Here is a 20,479-nt window from a genome sequence, read left to right as displayed (position 1 = left end):
CTGGAAATTAAACTCAGTGTGAGAATGACATAATCCTGAAGACTGTCTTTTCATTGAGAATGGTTGCCTTTCCTCCTGGCTCTTCTAGATTAGATCATGTTTCTCTTTCAAACACAGACTTCCCAATGGTTAGTATTGGGAACTAAACTCAATATTAGAATGTTAGATTACTCTGCATTTAACAATACAGAGAATTGCATGTGATTTTTTCTTCACATGATCTTGTCTTAAATTACTGATGAAAATCATATAAAAAATTATATCTTGTTGGGGAATAAATATACTGTATTTACACAAAGAAAATAATATTTTGGGGAGCAAGGCACTGAAACAATGCTCTGACACCTGCAAGTATACAGTAAAGGCAAAAATATTTAAATTTCTCTTCTTATTTTTATATTATACAGATTTCTATAAGTCAATAAGAAGACTGTCAAATGTCCATTTAGTAGTCTAAATTCATTCTAATATGCTGTAGTGAACATCTAAGTCATTAGAGAGATAAAAAATAAGATATATACAGTATATATAATCTGGATAAAAAAACACATAATTTTTATGTGGATCATCTATAGGTATATTAATGAGTAGAAAGCAATGGTGTTTTTATCCATGCAGACTGGAAAGACAGAGCCCCAAGCTTTGCAACATAGAAGCTCTCCTCATAGGAATTCTTTTACCAACATTAAAAATAAAACAGCCCCACGCTGACATAATGGGAAATGTAGATCTAACTGACAACTCCAGCTGCGTCCCTCGGCTCTCTCTCTTTTCCATTTTGTGCCTCTTCTTCTCTCAATCATCTTCCTTTTGCCTTTACTCCCTCCCTCTCTTCCACTCTTAGCCTCCTGAAGCATTATGGCTGGAAATCCTACCCCCTGCGCTCCTGGCACAGCTATTTTCCTTTTAGAGCTGTGTGACATCTACCAGTCACAAAGAATTTGTCATTTACAAAGAAGTCTTCTGAGACTGATTCCCAGGTGATTATTTGACCCCTATAATTTAATCAAGACACTGGTACAGAGGGAATATATCTTAACAATCCGCATCTGTAAATGCATCTCTGATGCATGGAATGAATTTTGCATACTGCACTATTTTTCTAAATGCTAGAGTAGAAGTGTTTATATTTAGCCAGGAAGAGAAATGGAGTTTCTCAGGAATCCGTTTTGGCTCCTCCAGTGGAATAGAGGTCTGTAGAGATGTTCTACAGGAGGAGAGGAACTGAATATCTTTTGCTGATTAACACCTCTGTGATGAACTCAGTTTTTGGGGCTGAGTAAGCTTCTCTGATGGGGGACCAATGGTAGATCATTGAAGCCAGGAAGGGTTCTGCAAGCCAAGGGTGACAGACCTCCCAAACACATACAATATGTGTAATCTGATGGCATGCAGGCACAGGGCTACAGTTTGTGGCTCAGATGTCAGCTTTCTCATAGCGGGATATATTCACAGTAAATCTTAAAAGAATTTTCCCATTTTAATTTGAATGGTCCCTCAGGGCATGGCCTGAAAGTCATTTGTGTCTCTCCCTCTAATAGTTATAGCTAATGCACAGAGTTATCAGTGAAATCTTTGTTACCTGAGTCATCTACTTTATTAGCCCTGTCCAATAAATTAGTTCTACCCGTTTCCGGACTTCTGATTGGTCAAAGGTTTTCTCTTGCATTGGAATGCACACAGATTAATGTGAAATAATTTAAAAAATAAAAACAAAACAACTTAAAAATCTGAAACCAAAAAGTATGCATCAGAATAAAAGCTGGTGTAGAACAGATGGCTGAATCAGAGATCTGATGACACTCAATCAAAAAAATGTGGATGTTGGCAAGAGTCACATGAAATAACAAACAAAAGTTTAAAGTGCATGCAGTGAATCATTCATTACAAATGAGACTTCATTTCAATTCTATATAAGTTTATCTGGATCATCTGTATTAATACTATGCCCTTAGTTTGTATTTGCCTCTTCTGTATTTCCTCAAAACTCTGAACTACTTTGTAATTTTTAATATTTGAACAATTTACTCTCTTAAAACATAATTCTCATTTGACTCATTTACCAATATACTATATAACAGAAATCATTGTTTGCACATAAACATTTGCTGCCAAAATCTATGAAACTAAGCAACTAAACTAAACTAAACTAAACTTTTATTTCTAGAAACGTACAGTATAGCCTTTTCTCTAATTATCCAGGATATAGGTAGTGGACCTAGTGAATAAAGAAACAGCATCTAAGAATTTTCCCCTTATAAATACAATTGTTTCAAAGGTCAAGAAGCAACGACATGTCAATTATTCAGATATAACCTGTTTCTTAGCAGTAGTTACTTTGGACTTAGACACACCTTTCTATAGACAAATCAAAAAGAGAAATATTTTTGTTTACATGGAAGTGTCTCAAAATATGTTAATCATTTTTATTAAAATATTAAATATTGTATGTTAAAGTTGTATTGTTAAAAATCTTAATTAATTTAATTTAATAATAAATAGAACTAATTAAAATTAAACCATAAATGTATTTGATTAATTTCATTTTTTGATAATCTGATAATAAAAATGTTTAACAATACAATTAGAGGGATAATATTAATTTTAATCTAAATGTGAATATACCCATGAAATATTAAAAAAATAAATATTCTATATTCTATATTTCATCTTAGGTAAACATGGAACACATTGCTAGATATATCTTGATCCTACTACTTTAATGCGTATTACAACTAATAAAAAACAAATAAGTAAAATTAATGTTAATTGATTTGATTTTTAAGCATTTATCTTTTATGTTAAATCTGTAAGTAATCTTATGTTATACACGTAAGGCAGAATAACCAAAAAGGCTTTGATACAAATGTGGGGAATCTAATAAGCTATGCAAAAAAATGCAAGTTCTCTGAAGAAAAGTAGTAAATGGAACTTTGAGGCTGGGACACCGTACTGCTTTGCTGAAATGATTTTGAGACCTAACACTAACAAGCCCAGCAATTGCAAGAAAATTAATTTGAAATTGTTACAACTAGCACAGGCTCTTTTCATTACAAATTCATTTGAACGCATTAGTCTATTCCCAGTCGGGTATACAGTAGGATTAAAAATTGAATTGCTTAATTCCTGGTTCTCAACCTGCTGATAATATATATTTCTAACATCTCTATTTGTTATTGTGAATTCAATATTATACTTAAACAAAAATACACACAATCCATCTATTAATCTAATATCTTATTTACTAAACAGCAAAATTATGATTCCAAGGTAAGGACAGCTTTCTATACAATGTAACATCACAATCTATGGGAAGGTGGTTAATAAATACAACAGCTAAGATACAGTAGATAGTGGAACATCAAGTACATGCTTAAAGACAATAATAAAGAATATAACAGGCATGGATCTCCATTAGAGACAATGTATTTACAAATTAACAAGCACATGCTTTTTCGGTCAAAAACAGAATGAAAATAATTCTATCCAAGCCGCTTATGCTTTATAACACTGAAATGCCTCCCTTTTGCTACTCATCCAGCAAAATAGCCCTTAGAGAAACCATGCGTTACTTTGTACCATTCTTAAAATAAAACACAAATGTTTCTTGAACATTTGCCTCCAAGGGTGTAAAATGAAACGTATTTAAGGCAGCCAGTGAGGCAGCTAAAGTTACAAATATGGAACGTTGGAAGTAATAGAATTATATTTATTTTAATAACACAAAGGAACATTTGGGTTTAATTCTAAGGTAGAAACTGTTCATTGTCACCTGTGCTCCCACTGACACAACAAAGATAAATCACAACATTTGGCACACATTGTAGAGTTTGGTACAGTACTGCATTAAAGAAGTCATACAGACCACATTCCCATGGGCAATAAAAGTACACGACTAAAGGACCTTTTAAATTGATTCCATGTATTTAATGTAAAATACATAGGTTACGCAGGAAGAAAGCTACTTATCCATTTCAGGATAACCGTTCAGGGAACACATTTGAGCAGCATGCATCAAAGATTTCTCCAAGCCAAGTTCACTTCAGGCCATGATTACACTAACTCTGCATCCTTTTACACAGTTTCCATGACTCTTAATCCAGAAATGCACCAAAAGCCAAGATCATCCTTAAACGAAGATTATACCTTCCAACAGGTTTCGATGATTTATTTTATACCTACTTCATTCAGATTTCAGTTTATTTATACTTATCCCCCAGATTTTCCTTTGTCTGGGCATCATCTCACCTGTTGTGTCTTTTCTTACATTCTCTTTGTTTTAAACACCTTTCATCTCTCTCCTTTATACACAAAGAACATTGTTTTCTTTCAACTTCTCACTGTGGAATTAACTATTTCCTGTTACTTTACTTAAGTATGTATATTCATGTTTTTCAAAACCAATTAACTTCAGTCAAATTTTCATTATTAAACATCAGTCTGTGATAAATGTGTAATTGTTGTAGCTTATGCATATTGTCAGTAGTTGCATTTTTTATTAAAGCTCATCATTGTACTAGCTATTAGAGTGAATCGTAAGAAGCATACATTTTACAGTTTACCAAAAGGTTGAAGCAGTGGCCAGTGTGTCTTAGCTTGTGCCAGTGTTACACCATGCAAACTAAAATTAGGAATTATCCAGGGCGCATGACCTAGCAGACAATCTGCGTCAGAGGCGAGTCAGGAGCATGCAATGGGCTGCCTAGCTGTTTACCCACACTGAGGAACGGCAACAACTGCACACCTCGTTCACTGGGGAAATCCCCAGCAGTTCATTTGCTGTGACCCAGGAGTGACATTGGCCTTTAAGCCTGTGCTGGGAAGGATAAGTGTCCAAAGACACTTCATGAAGATAATCTCTCTTCTATGTTAGTTAGAATTACAAAAAGAAACACGACATTTAAATGCTAAGGCAAAGAGTCTTAAGGTTCAAAGGTAGGATTATATAAAAGCAGGATATAAACTGGAACCAAAATACACATTATAGTGTGTGACAATAACAAAAATAATGCCAAACACTCTTCCCAACCAAGAGTAACATGAGAAGTGAACACCAACTTGATTCTTAAACACAGTTTAAGCATCCATCCTTCAGATTTAAAATGATGTTCTAACTACTTAGTCATTAAAGATCCTATAGGCATAGTTCATAAGACTAAGGGTTTTAACCCCAGTATGCTGGCTTTGCACAATATGGCATCCATACATTATACCCTTAATCAGATAATTTGCTGTGTAGCAGGGTAGCTGGAGTACACCAGCCAAAGGGTGCAGCACTATAGTAGATGTTGGGCCCCCTCTTATAATTAAAGTGCTTTGGGACCCTTTGTGGTAAAAAGAGCTATACCACTTTAAGCAATTATGATTATAATTAAATTAAACTGTTTTATAGACTCTCTACTGATTTAAAATTATAATAAGTAATTAAACAACTTTGAAATAATAAGAAGAGACCAGCCCTGGGCATGATTAACCACAGCAGCAGAAATCATTTTATGTTGCCAGCTCTCCCCAAACTAGGCTCTTTAAGGTTAACAGCCATATTAATCTTACTGAACAGCTCTTGAAAGTGAGTTTCAAAAGGGTTGTAGCCAACATGTTTGTCTTTATTAATTTCACCATGTAAAATCAGAATGCTTGCAAAACACAATTTGCCAGGAGCTAAAATTTAATCTTAATCTGGACAATTAACCTCTAAACAGCTAGCTTTTTGGTAATTTTCAAGTTTGAAAGTTTTACCTCTTGCATTTACGAAATACATTTAATTTTTCGTTTGTTCATCCATTTTTCACATTCTTTAAATCTCCCATAGCTTTAATCCTAGGATTCAGAGGGCTCAAGGAAAAAGTTCTAGATAAAAATGTTTGTACTCATGAAAGATTGTTGTCTTTAGCGTAGTAAAGGCTTAGAGCCTACTTACACTGAACAGCTATGCAGCATAAGTGATTTAATTGAACAAGGTTGATTGCACAATTAATGCAGAAAGAAGAAAGGTCGAGTCCCCAAAGGACAACAAGACGCAATTATTATTATTATTATTATTATTATTATTATTATTATTATTATTATTATTATTATTATTATTGTTGTCGTCGTTGTTGACGTCTACTAATTCTTTACATAAGAGACTTTTAAAATCGATCCAACATCAGATCACCTAATATGATTAAATAAGGTGACCTCTAAATATTGTGTTGTTGCTCTGACCATAGCTCAAAATGAAAAATCACAGCTACTGTCTCTGTAGTAGATGCACTGACAATGTCAGTGCCTGCATTTCTGAATTCCAGATGTTCTGGTTCCACATTTGCAGAATTCCTGTCTGCAAACGTCCATAAAACTCCTTAAAAAGTACCCCAAGCTTTGCAGACTAATCAAGAAACAGGGTCAACTCAGCACTTGAAAAATTGATTGTTATCATTGTGATTTCAAGTTTAAAAATCACCTGCGAAATTGCAGCATTTCTGAAATAGCTTCAGTAGTTTTACTTCATTTTCAGTGTGATGACTGTGTGGGAGCAGGGGGCGACTCAAATTGCTTCTCTAAGCAATTGCTTCTCGGCTAAATGATTCGAATGGAAGGTTAATGTTATTGTTATGTTAATGTAGCTATACATTTTTTTATTAACAAAATGCTATCATTTTACTAAGGGTATTATGTTTAACATACCCCATTTACTGTAAAATAATTCTTGTTCATCACTGTTTCCCGCAAATCTGTATTTGCAGAAAACACTTCTGAACAGAATACCTACACAACTCCTGTGGTTAAAAGTAACAGTTTGGGGACAGGGTAGGAGGATCAACCCCTTCGTTGTTCATTTAAAAGAAAGAAAAAAAGTCATTAAAACTGTAAACCAAATAATTACCTCGGATGCAACTAAAGTGACACATTAAGGCTAATTTATTTTTTTCTGTCGTGTGCCCTGCAATGAACAGAATCTGCAACAGGAAAGCATTTCAATAAAACTATTTCTATGAGAGAGATTCCAACAATGGTACTGAACAAAAATACATAAAGCTTACAATGGAGCCATTTTGAGGCTGCCCTGTAGGACTACAGTACTTTCTGTTCAGTCAAAGTCTACTTGGCCAACACAATCTGAAAAATGCAGTCATTGTATTTGTAGAATATTGTAAAACATTGCTGCAGTTGCATATAGCCCACGTGTAATGTATTGGAATTAAATTGAATGTTAGACATTTACAGGAGGATTCTATGGTTTTGTTGCACAGTTAATTAAAACAGCTCACATAACTTGTGTAGCATAACTGAAATCATCAACTGTATTGTGGAAATCTGTTTTAAAAAAGAAAACTCACATGTTCCTACTTTATTGTCTACAAGACTACCATAAAAATGATGTTTTGCTAAAAAATGACATTTATTAAAGCGGCTTTCTGGTGCACATTATGTTTTGTTTTAACAATTATAAAGGTCAGATTTCTAACTTTATCAGGGCTGAAGGAAAATTGGATCCAGAGAAGTCTTGTTATCTTGCATGTCCTATGAATAAAATTACTCCAGAATACAACTTTTATTTCGTCTCAGATGTAGCTTTTCCAATTAGGATTAGTTACACTGACGGTATCAGTGATGTAGACACCTTTTCAATAGATGCCAGACATGGGCCCACCAGAAAGAAAATAATACAGTCTGAAATATTGCATTATTGAAATACATTACATTTCATTACATACATGCATTACCAGTCTTCACTTGAGCAACATGTCGATTATTTAATAAATGCTAAATACAGTATAATAATTAATGTGTTGTTAATTAATACATTGTCTGCAACTTATATATAGACCTTATACAGAGGTAAATTCGAAGTAACCTATAATTTCAGAAAACAAAAAAGGAAAATGTTCACGTTTCATGTCCTCAGATTCGAGGATAATAACACTTATTTCTTTCTTTATTATTGCTGTGACTTCAGCAATGAAAAATTTAGACTATTAAGACTGTTCACATAACAATTTCCTCATCATAAGAACACTAAAGTAAACGATCTATTCCAATTATTTGGACTTAACTCAGTATTAGAATATTGAATTCTGCATATTGGTTAGTTTATTCGTTATTTTAGTTTTCAGCATGTTTCACAAATATGTCACTGTAATAACAAAGTACATGGTTCCTCTCGACTTGAAAGTTAGAAGACAAGAAGAGATTAATCCTATGTAAAATCTCCCATTTGTTTCTGATGAAATAACATACTCAATAATGATGCTGAATCTGACACATTTTTTCAAACTGCTTAATTTCCTTGATATCTGTGGCACAAATATGGCAATCACTATTTCAAATATGTAAAATGGAATACTTAAACCTCTAGGGAGACGTACAGAAATAAAACTCATTTCATTCCAGTAGTATTTTGATAATGTATTTGGAAACAACATCTTTAAAAATGATTGCACCTGTCCTGTTATTAAAAATGAAGTCTCCAGAAATAGACTTTATTTTTTATCAGTGCACTGAAATGTTGTCTTCAGTTTTATGTACAACACAATATTTCATAGCTAAAGTGATTAATATAGAAAATAATGATATTTAATTTCACAGTAGAAAGTAGAGACATTTTTGCATAAATTATTTCTGGTTTTAAAATTTGTCTTTCAAAGAGATTAATGTAATAAACTCTTGCGTCGATACCAACAAATTCCTCATTTGTTAGTTTCAAATGAACTGTCTCTGAGAAATATTATTTAGCCATATCAAAGGGACACAAGCATACTGTTTTCACCTGTTCTCTGTACTTTACAGGTCAAATCATTTATCAGTGATAAAGCAAGCCAGGTACTCATGATTAATGACCACATTCTTTAACCTTACTGCAAGGATCACAAATTCTCTTGTGAAGCTGGAGCAGCAGAGTCATTATATATATACGTCATCACAGCGTTCTCCCTTTGGCCTTCAAAATGATCAAGTTAGAATAAAACAATAACACAGCATGAAAATACACATTTCAACTTACCTTTGATTTATTTTGTTGCAGTTCTTTCTGTTGTTTCTACTATAAATCATTCTTATAAAAACATCACCTTTTGAATCAAGTAATGGTTCCTTAGATAAAAGTTTTGTTTGGGTGATTTTTCTCATGAAATAAGAAGATGCTGATGAATTTAGAAAAAAAATCAATATCAAGTACTATTTTTGACTCCTAAGTCTTTGAGTTTCTTTACTCATTCCAGTGCCATAGAATCTGTGCCCCTAAGGCCCCTTTATCCTTGTTTCTCGGCTGATAGCCGATGTGTCAAATGGTCTATTTCTGGTGGCACATTATACACCCTCTTCACTACCACTCAGTTGTCCTGCCTTTAAATAATAATGCCAGATTACATGCAAGACTGCCGCTACCTTTATTTGTATGGATAGCAAAAAAGGATAAAACAGAGCCTATGAATCAGCATTTTGCAAAAATAGTCTGGAAGATTCATAAAGGTAGTACTATATATTATTGTATGATGGTGAATATCTGTTATAATCTATTATATTTTAAGCAAGTAGAAGTGTAATACACAGTACAACATTTGCAGAAAGCCAATTACACAAGACTAAAATACAGTATTTGCTGTGAACGTGCTATTGAAATCTTTTCTAAACATCTAAACAGCTGAAGCACTCAACTAATATGTTATTGGAACTGATTTTCGGTGACCTGTGAATGAACTGACTATAAAAGACCATACGGAGACATCAAGCTGATAGTGAAAGAAATTGATTAAAACATGGTTAAAAATATTTTCAATCCATATACGTTTTTAAAACCCTTAATAGAATTATGTATTACAGTAGGTATTGTACATAAAGGTATTAGTAAAGTCACCTTGCAGGACTCCTTCAGTAATGTGAAGGTATGTTACCAGCTGTCTAGCCATGTTGTTGAAATTAATTCCCACAGATCCTTAAGAAGCAGCTAGATGACAACCTTGAATCAATAAGCAGCTAGCAACCAAATTAACAAGATTCCCTCTTATTTGTGACCTCTTTATAACCTTATGATTCTGGGATAATTTTAGAAAATAATTCAAATAATATTTTTTTGCAAAGATAAGTCTCTCTAATTTGTAAAATGGCACATTATTATTGTTTTATCACATTTAATTAAACCCTAGAGGTGGTTACAAAGCCGAACCAGAGTGTCTGTTTCAGCACCTCCTACTGTGTCTTGACATAACATTCATGTTTCAGCAACTGAATGATTATCATTTCTAAATTAAACCTGCTCATAACAGGTTGCCCAATAGAATCTGACAGTGTCTAATTATTATTTTGATAACCTCTTTTTACAAAGTATTAGTAACTTATCAAAGCCAGAAATGAAAAAAAAAATATATAAAAAGCCCCTTACTAGGCTAATTCATTGTGTAATTCTAGAAGGTGCATGGAGAATTCATTCTGAGGTTTTCCAGAAAAATAAAGTTTATTAAATAATATAAAATCCACATAGTAGGAGCTACCACATCGATACTTTGATCTACAATCATGATACCCGTGTATATTCTATTATTTAAATTAAATCTTTGTAATTTGTAACCCCCTGGTGGACTGGAGAAAGGGGTAATGTGGTATATGAGTTGGTTATATTATCTTTCAAAGGACTAGGGATTGCTGTAACAATTAATTTAAATGTCTGGAGAAGGCATATACCTAAAGAAAGCTCAGCAGCTGAACATTGTATTTTTCTTTTGTACTACTTAACAGCATGGATTCAACCTCTTCCTTTTCTTTCCCTTAGCTTAAATATTATTATTTTTTTTATTTCTTATGAACACCTTGCAGAGTCTCCATATGCAGCAACATCATAAAACTAAATCATATAAACAATACAAAAACAATAAGAGATTCTGATAAAAAGAAACTAAAAATGTCTGACAATGCCACTTGTAAACTCCTAGTCCATATAGAGTATATGTATATAATAGTAATTTCAAATTACTTTGTGTGGACATGAGCATGAACTCTGAGAATAAATATTAATTGACTAGATCACTAAAATGTCATTATACAGTAAGTTAATTGAACATACCTTCAATAGGACTGTTCAAATTTCCCTCCCTGCCTTATGAGCTCTACTGTGAGCATTATTTGGTCTAGAAAATTCAAGCATTAGTGAAGTCCACACCTCACTGCTGTTGCCCCAACTCATTTAATAAATGGAATTCCATCACATATTTGCAACTGCCTCTTTTTTAAATTATTAAAAAATTATTACCAATGCTATCAATTGTTTACAAATATATGATAAGAGTTCAAAAACACAAATTCTTAAATCAAGCTTTAAATGATGACCTAGCAAAAGCAATACAATAAATTATATTGATGTTTTTCTTAAAACATTTTAAAATGACTGATATCCTTTTAAAATATTCAGATGTAACATTAATAATAAATAACACTATGGTTGTAGTGTGTCTGAATATCAGATTAATTTTTGTGACAAATTCTTGCTCCATTACTAGCTCTGACTGACCAATTATTTAATTTTATCTCCCTAGAATAAGGATTTCTGACCTAAGTAAAAACTTGTTGCCATAGAGCTTTCTTTTCATAGAATTTCAAGGACTTTTGTAAAAGTACAGCTGAACCTGAGCACTGTAACTGGAAACAGAGTACATAAGAATATGAAATCATGTGCATGAAAGCTTACTGTTCATGTGCATGAAATCCAAGTCTTACATTTACTAACAGGTAGATAGTATTCATGATATTGGTGCACTGCATCCTTACAGACAAAATTAAACAATACCAGAAACAATACCAGAAAAAGTCTTATAATTCAAAAACACATAATTTTATTATGATATTTTGAATCAAGTAATTTAAATATTTGTTAAATAATAATTTAGAAAAAATGAAAGTCTGCACTCAAAAACATCTTGCCTTTAATGTGAACACAAGTATGAATGCTGAAGTCTGGGAATAAACATTCACTTTCTCATTTTCATCAGTAGTGAGAAGAAAATGTTTAGATGTTGAGTGCAGACTTTTCTTTTTTGTGTTTCAGCACATTTTTATGACCTTCTCACCTCAGTTGAATTGAGTGTGTATTTGTTACGCTACAAAAGATTAGGCAAAATGATAGCAACACGTACTGTATGAAAGAGGATATACACTACAGCACTCACTACACTACATTCATTTACAGGAACATGTTACACAGTTCTAGTGGTACCAGAATCAATAATATTGGACTCTAAGGAAGAATAAAAAAAATCTAGATTCTTATAGTCTCTTAAGAGAAAAGTGAAATATTATTTATTTCCATGAAATCCTTAGAAAGTTGTAGTGGCAAGGCTTATTAAAAATACAGGAATTAGGTTTGCTGCTCCTTTGCCAGTCCCTCTCTCCCTCATCTCAGTGGTGCTGGATACAGAGAGGCCATTCCATTTGGTTCACATTTAAGGTGTTTTTCTAGCTCCCAAGGCTGAGATTCTCCAGCCACCCTAATAAATGTTCATCTCTGGCGCCTTACTGTCTGGGAGATTCCTTGGGAGAGTTGCATCCCAGGTTGTTTACAATCCTAATGTCAGAGAGCATGGTTACTCATCCTCCACCTCAATCAGCCAATCAGGAACTGGTAGGGCAGGGTAACCCCACGTGTGTCTCGAATGCCCGCGGAACATTCAACCAATGAACGACCGTAGTTCCTCCAGATAAAACAGGCAGCACAAGGCCCAGAGGGGGGCTCCTCCAGGACATTCTCAGACTCATCTCGGACAATCATTTAACGGCCAGTGTGTCCGAGTGCCAGGACTTTAGTTTGTTCTAAGAGTCAAGACTGGAAGTCGCCCTCACGTAACCAAAGGATCCGCCCAAGGTTAGCCCAGCAGCAAGCCTCGTTAACCACCAGTACCCCAGCGTGAACGATCGCCTGATCGACAAGTGAACTACAGTCGGAACTGTCAACAGCCGAATCTCAGGATTCAGGACTAGCGCTAAATTGGGAACAAACCAGTCTTCTTCCCGTCTAAAGAGTGTGACTTGCTTGAACCCGCAGTCACTTTCCATGTGCACAAACTCTCGCTAGTTCAGCCTGGACTCACTAGCTGTCGCAGCAGGAATCTCTCCCTCCTTCTACCCCACCTCACGCGGAACCAGGACTGCCTGGCACCGAGCCAGAGGACGCCAATTGGACGCAGCAACAGCCTGCTGCTGTACCTTTGTGTCCGCAGGAGATCTGAATCCACACAGGTTGGATGAGTATTCAACCTTCTGCATTACAGCTTGAGAATTCAACTGTTACCTCAACTGGAGTTGATATCAATTTAATTCCTATGAGTGATGTACTTGCCTTTGAGTATCTAGTGTAGAAGTTGTAATCAAAGTTCATTTACGAAATGGTATAAATGAACGGTATACTGAATGTATATCACTCTTGGTTTGTAACTCTTCGTGATTGAATATATACCTTTTGTATTCTGCTAAACCTCATTCTTAAGATCTGTTATGTTTATATGCACATTTTAAGTATTAATAGATGTATTGTTGTGTATTAGTATCCGTGTGTGTGCGTTGCTGAATTATCCCGCAAGGTCAGGTTTCTAATAGCCATCAAAGAATCATTTTGTGACTTACTGCTACAATTAATAATTATCCCAGTAAATGCACAAAACCCCTACAAAGTATATAAACTATGATATGTAATGAGATACTTTTAAAACGGAAGACAGTAGAAATCTGTAACACTTATTGAATGTAAAGGTTTACACTGTACTAAACCAACATTCTAAGACTTCATTTATGACTATACTGTATAAGAAGCTAATGGTAACCTGTATGAGACTCTGCACAGCATCCAGGTGTTCATAAGAAATTATTTCAGAAAAAGCTTGACTAGAGAAAGTTTTTATGCAAGCAGGAATACATTTCTTAAATTCCTCCTTTAAATGTGAAGGCAGTGGAAACTCAGTTTGGGCATCTCTCCAAAAAGAAGCATTTTTTCTAGGTAGAGCTGTACACATGACAAGCAACTACTTCTATCATCAAAGCTCTAAAATGCTTAATGCTGATAGAATACTCCAGGGTACTCAATTCAGAATTTTATGTAACCATGATGTCTAAACCTAATCAATACCAAACTAGTCAGACAGGAACATCTCACTATAGGAACATTCTCAAAATATTGTTTTGACAATACACGAGTGAGGTTTTGCTATCGAACAACATTGTTGGAGACCCATATATTGAAATTACAAGTGATAGGCACCACTGCAGTTTTATGTCTGTCGGTTTATAATTTAGAAAAGGATTGCCCACTATTGCAATTCTGATATGTCAGGAGGCAAGGGAACTAAATAATCAATGTTCTTTTTTAACATAATGCACCCATTAACATAAGATATTGTACATAATCAATATATATGCCATTATATTAAATTGTTAAGTAAACCTCAAAGGTTTTACTACTGTGTGGACTTTCCACATAAGTAAAAAGTTCACAGTAAATCCTTTCAGAATTCCAGGTGCCTTGTTTATTTTTAAATAAAAATACAAATCCTTGTCTAGTTAGAATGAAACACATTTTACTTGAGAGAAAAAGAAATGTGCCTTAGAAAAATATGGTTGATCAGGCTGTGTTACAGAAAGAAGCAGTTAAGCTATTGTTCTGAGGAGGATGTTGTTGGTTGTGTACCAGTAAAACAGTTTTACTGGTCTCAGAGGATTTGCCATTGCATTTGCTTGAAAATAAAGCAGTACAGAGCAATATGCAACTGAAAAAAAAAAACGAGGTGACAATAAACCTGCTCAGCATAATCTGCAGGCTTAAAGAAATACACTGTGCGCAGTGTAATGAAAAGAAATTTCAAATTTCAAATGCTATTTAAATGTAATATATTCTTATTCTGTTTTACAAAATTACAAAATGAAAGAATAACATATTCCGAAATACATTTGAAAATGCCAAGAAATCATTCTTTAAATGTATTCAGGTACATTTACTTATGCAAATATTGAGGTGTGCCTGGACATTAATTCATCTTAAAACTGGCATGAATAGACATGAATAGAATCTGTCACAGTTAATCATAATTCAGTCTCATTGTCATAGTTCTATACATTTTAGAGTGATGATATGCAAGCATATCTGAAGCTATCATCATTCAAGTCTGTGTGTAGTATAGCTCATTTTCAGTAAACAATGAGCAAGGTAAAATAACAATTAAGTTTCAAGTGAGATGAAGCTATCTGACACATTATTGGTTGTAATTTATTTATCCAAGAATCTCATCCTACCATCTCTGAAAGGACTGCAGAGTCAACTTCAACAGCATATGTGTATATTTTTATCCAAAAACCCACATCTCTATGTGCATTTCCTCCTTTAAATATTTAGATAAATTCAAATGGCTTAATTCTTTCTGAGCCTTTAGAGCCTGACCTTCCTAAAGTTATTCCTCAATTCAAGCAAATTCTCCCTACTTTATCTGCAGCATACTGGGGTTACTGGCATATACTGTAAAAGCTACAGCATATCACCCAGATGGGTGCTGTACTGTACTTCAGTGTTGGATGACATGGGTTCCCTCCAGTGCTTTGGGATGAAAAGGGTTATGTGAAAGCAGGTAATTATTAAATTGTTAAATGCAAATAATTAGTACAAGTGTAAATTTATTTTAAATTCCCCTAAACGCAGTCAAAATATCAAAAGGAGGTGAGGATGAAAAGCCACCAAAATAAAAAGAAGTGGTTCCACCCTTGTCCAGGTCTTTACTAGCACAGTCCTTGTCTCTCTACAAAAGTTAACCTATATTTAGCAGTGATGTCTTTCACGGTAACAGGAGCGCCTGTGGCCTATTAACATGACAAAAATCTGAGGCCTGGCACATTCCTGTGTATAAATAACCAGAGAGAGAAGGCAATCAGCGTTAGAAGAGAGAGACTGAGAGGGTAAAGGCAATCACCGTGAGTGACAGAACAGCTGCTCCCTGTGTAGTCAATGCAGGGAATTGAAACATGGGGAATTACCTTTCACAAGAGGAGAAACTGAAGGGACAGGCCGTAAGAGGGCAAAATAAAAGCTACAGTATAGTAGGGGGATGGGGAGTGCACATTGGTGATTATTTTAAGTGCATAAAGTATTGCAAAAAGTTTAAGAACTGTGGTAACATACCTAAAACACTAATGTAAAACCTAAAAAATGCATTTTTCTGTCAAACATTTCATTAAATACAACTGTTATCTCACACATTTTAAAACTACTGTATAAGCTATAAGACAACAGAGACTATGTAAAGAGCTTTTTTCATCTTAAAACATTAGTTTTAGAGTGTTTGTTAATGGTAGCCAGTATGATAACTAGAAGGATTGTCTGTAATTTAATTATACTGATTTCATTTTTTATTGAAAACCCCTCTGTGCTTATGCTTATTTCCTAAAAATAGTATTTTAATATAACAAGAATTATTGTAAAATATAGATAAATGTCTCTATTCATTCTCCACACCTGGAACTATATCCTTTCCCTTCCACTGAGTTGGACATGTCTGTCTATTATCATAAACATCTGTTACTTACGTATTGCAAACATATTAGAAGGATCAAATTTAATCAGCCATAGGGTACATTTAATTCAACAGTAAGGGTATTGTGCATGCAGTATTGCATTGAGATTATTAATAAATTGCACTGAGTTGTTTCAAAATGTTTCTAAATAAAAATGCAATGTTGTTATTAATATGGTTCTGCTCTGCTTATAGTTTCTAAAAACGGTTAGAGTTGAATCGAGTCTTTTTTGTCAGTTGTCAGTCAGATCTCCCCTTTCTGTTCCAAATTGGGATATTAGGGTAAAAGGGTAAAAGTTCTAAATTTTTCTCAAAGTGTGAAATTAAAAATATATATAAATGCAGTGGAATTCATAACAATATATGTAGGAAAGGAAAGATCAATGTAGATGTGGGGGAGTAAGAACTGGGCCTTAATGCTGTTGGGAATAAAAGGAGAAGATAAAGTTGCTTTCAGTATATTTAAATATCCTTGTATATTTTTTTTTTATTAAAATAAATAATTGGAAATATAATCTCTATTAGAAGCAAATACATTCATAACATTTCTATTTCATTTCGAAAGCTGATCACATGGTAGCATAATACAGATCGAAGACTGACATTCAAAATGAGAACTTAAATGCCAACATATAATAGTTATAATAAAAAAATGAGAGGAACAATATTTGCAAAAGGCTGTCTTTTAGTTTTAGATGCGTTATTTGGATATGTATGTTACTGTGAAGATGGTTATGGAGTCCTTTCTTTTTAATTACTTTTTAAAAACATCATACCAACTATTAAGTGAAAAATTGTCAAATGAAAATCTGTGAATGGCATTAGTAATCTTTAAGGGATCCTTCCTATTTTATGACATTAAACATTAAATCATTTCAAGTGTAAATGTACTTCTTACACTCTACTAACAAAATACAAATCGTATTACAAACCTAAATCCTAACAAAGAAATCTGCCTCTCTTAACATTTACTGGGTTTTACTTCAATGTCTTCATTCAACACAAAAACATAAATAGGTCAAAAGAAATATAAAGAAAAAACATTGGAACTAGTCATATTGATATAAATGTATAATATGGTCGGATCTTGACATTTTTCATTTCATAACAGAATTGCATCATAATCTGAAAATTGCTGTCTAGGAAGTTTCCAGAATGCAAAGATGATAAGGGGATATTTGAATGTGTGATGAGACAAATTATATGGCATACTACACTGTAGTGTTAAAAAATACAACAAAGTGCCAAAATCTTTTCCAGTCACTAAACTAATTTCTGTGGGAAAAGAAGACTCAACAAAGAACAGAAGAATTGGGAATAAGATAATTATTACACTTTTACTTAAATTTCAGAGTTGATATCAGAAAGATAACAAAAAGAAGGAAGTTAAAATTAGACTTGGGCAGAGTTAGGGAAAATACATTTTAAAATGTAAGATGTTTACTTTGCTCATTATCAACTATAAAGAATTTTTGATTTACCATTTACCACCGTACAATTTCCTTCATTTATGTATTTATGAATCAAGGGATTCTGTAATTTCTTGGGAGTTTTTGTTGATAACATGATTCAATCCATGTGCAGATACTGTATATACTTCTTACTTAGGTGTAACTCTTTCTGAATTCCCAAAGATGTATATAGCAAACCTCAGAAACCATCAATTTGTAACACTTGGTTCCATAAAAACCTCAAAGTTATCTGGGCCCTACTCTGGTATCCACGTGCTTTATCCATATGAACTCTAACTGAACTGAATTTGCATTCAACAGTTGGATTTTAGGTGGAAATACACATCTTGATTCAGGATTACAGTTGACACCATCATTCCATACTGTCCTACCCAGATTAGCACTGTGGTTAACTGTCATAAAGACACGTTTAACAAAGTGGCAGAAGATGATACAGCTACTCCATCTTACTGTGCCTCCCAATGACCCACCATTTTAAGAGACACAACCAGCGGTGGTTACCAGTTATTTAAATCAATATTGCTTTACAGTACTTTATCCATCCATTATTAATGCATAATACAGAATGAAACTAATTAGTATTTAGTAGTAGATGCTGATACTTAATTTTAAAGTACAGTACTACACAGAAATAAAATCTTTACTGTGAATTAAATCATAGCTTTGTTAAGTTTGCCTTATCTTTCAAACAGAATTAAGACTCTGTAAACTCAATGCAGAAACAAAACATAGTCTTCTGAAGGTAAAAGCTAGAGCCATAGTGCAGTGAACCATTCCAAACAAGTTTTTGTCTGCACCTTACACACTGTAGGCCTTATTTTTAATAACCTCTGAAAATGGAAAAAACAACAACATTTTTTAAAAAACTGTTAAAAAACATATTAAAAAACAGTGAGCACTCTAAGAGAAAAATAGTTAATAACCAATACTGATTAGAGATAAATGTTGTCTTTTTGAATTACCTTCCAGGTCCATGACAGCAAGGACAGCGCTGGTTCTTGCCTCTCCCAGCGGGTTGGTCGCTATACAGGTGTAGAGCCCAGCATCACTGAGCTTGCAGTCCCTGATCCACAGCCCTCCATATTCCTGGTTATCCATAGGAAGCAGCATGTCGTTGCGGTACCAGTGCAAGTTAGGTTGCGGATCACCTGCCACTGTTACTTTCAGACGGATGTCGCACCCCGTTCCCACAGCTGCATTTTTCATCTTGCGGAGGAAAACCGGTGGTGTTCGGTAAGAATACTCATCTGAGCCTCCTAGCTCTGGTACCACCTGATCCGGAACCACTTTGGCACGTTTCGATGGGATGCCAGGACTAGGGGGCGCCACTCCTATCCGCCCCCGGGCTCCCTCCTCCCCAGGCTTCTTCAGGGTCATCTGGACTTCAGCCTTTCTCATTGTTGGAATCTTCTTCTTTAAGCTCTTGTAAGTGCCCCAAAATCAATTATTTTACTTTTATTTTCTCACTATTCCTTTTACAACTTTTTTCCAAAATCTTTTAAACTCTTTATTATTTTGGCCCTTGAACTTTTGCCATTCTTTTTAGTTTACAATTATTTCTTAGCCTGGATTGTCTTGGCAAGCAAAAGCGTTCATCAGCAGGCAAATCCTCTAATTAATGGTGGCTTTGAGAATAATTTTATATTTGAATTCAAGTATTCCAAAACTTTTTGTGTGAGTAAACTACAATTTAGATGCAAAGTAGCTTTTAAAAATTCATAGTTTTAAACATTTTTTCTACAATTTATGAAGATTTACAAATAACATACAGATGTATCTCTTCAACATAACTTAAAAAAATTAACTCCTTCATAAATTCTGGTTGTTTTCTTCATATTAAATCCTAGCCTAACAGTCATGCTTCCAGAATTGCAAACTTGAACCTCTGCATTACGTTTATGTCTCCAAAATAATGCCTTATTAGATCAAGCCTTAGAACCTTAGAACATATGAGTAATAAATAAATGTATTACCTTAATGTTACTACAGCCAAAAAGCTTTGGAATACTCTTCACCTCCTAGAACAGTTCAGATAAAGTGATTAGAAAGAAAAACTAAAGGTTTAATCTTTAGCCAATTAAAAAAGATACAGCCCGTCCAGTTTCTCCTAGTGAAGCAAAGTTGATGGTATTTTTAGTGCAAGTCCCACTGGATCATATTGCATTAGCAACCTCCTTGTATTGCCTTTTGGAACTGCTGAGGTCTGCTTTACACCCTTCTGTGTGGATCTTCAAGGTCTTAAGGGACCTGGGGAGTCTTATAGCTTCTTGGTTGCAACTTCTTATGCTTCCGGTATTACCAAATTAATTTGCCTTTCATACATGTTTCTGTCTCTGTAGGCATCTAGTTCTATTGTGCCTACGGTGTCCACACTTTCTTTGAGTATAGCTCTTGCAGTCACACTCTCTCTCCCTATCTAGTTGAGTCCCTGGGGAGGTGATTGTTGAGTCCCCTAAGCCTTGAAGTGACAGCTGCTCACTGATCAGTCAC

The 20,479-nt window shown here is 34.2% G+C and overlaps 1 protein-coding gene across 2 annotated transcripts in view; it reads right to left on the bottom strand.

Annotated features, from left to right (window-relative positions):
• The window catches only part of spega (striated muscle enriched protein kinase a), a 140,364-nt gene extending 119,885 nt beyond the window's left edge, over positions 1 to 20,479 (bottom strand). The window contains exon 1 of one of the 2 annotated variants that reach the window (XM_015359158.2): positions 18,952 to 20,479. In XM_015359158.2, coding sequence (XP_015214644.2) covers positions 18,952 to 19,387 — 436 coding nt within the window. In that variant the 5' untranslated portion in view covers positions 19,388 to 20,479. Of the gene's footprint in view, positions 1 to 8,986; positions 9,248 to 18,951 lie in introns of those variants that run through there. The other variant, XM_069197148.1, reaches the window with a different exon arrangement.

The sequence above is a fragment of the Lepisosteus oculatus genome, chromosome 12, assembly GCF_040954835.1.
Source record: "Lepisosteus oculatus isolate fLepOcu1 chromosome 12, fLepOcu1.hap2, whole genome shotgun sequence".
NCBI classification, from domain to species: domain Eukaryota; kingdom Metazoa; phylum Chordata; class Actinopteri; order Semionotiformes; family Lepisosteidae; genus Lepisosteus; species Lepisosteus oculatus.
The sequence above is the reverse complement of the archived record's forward strand: the minus strand, read 5'-3'. Positions and strand labels throughout refer to the sequence as shown.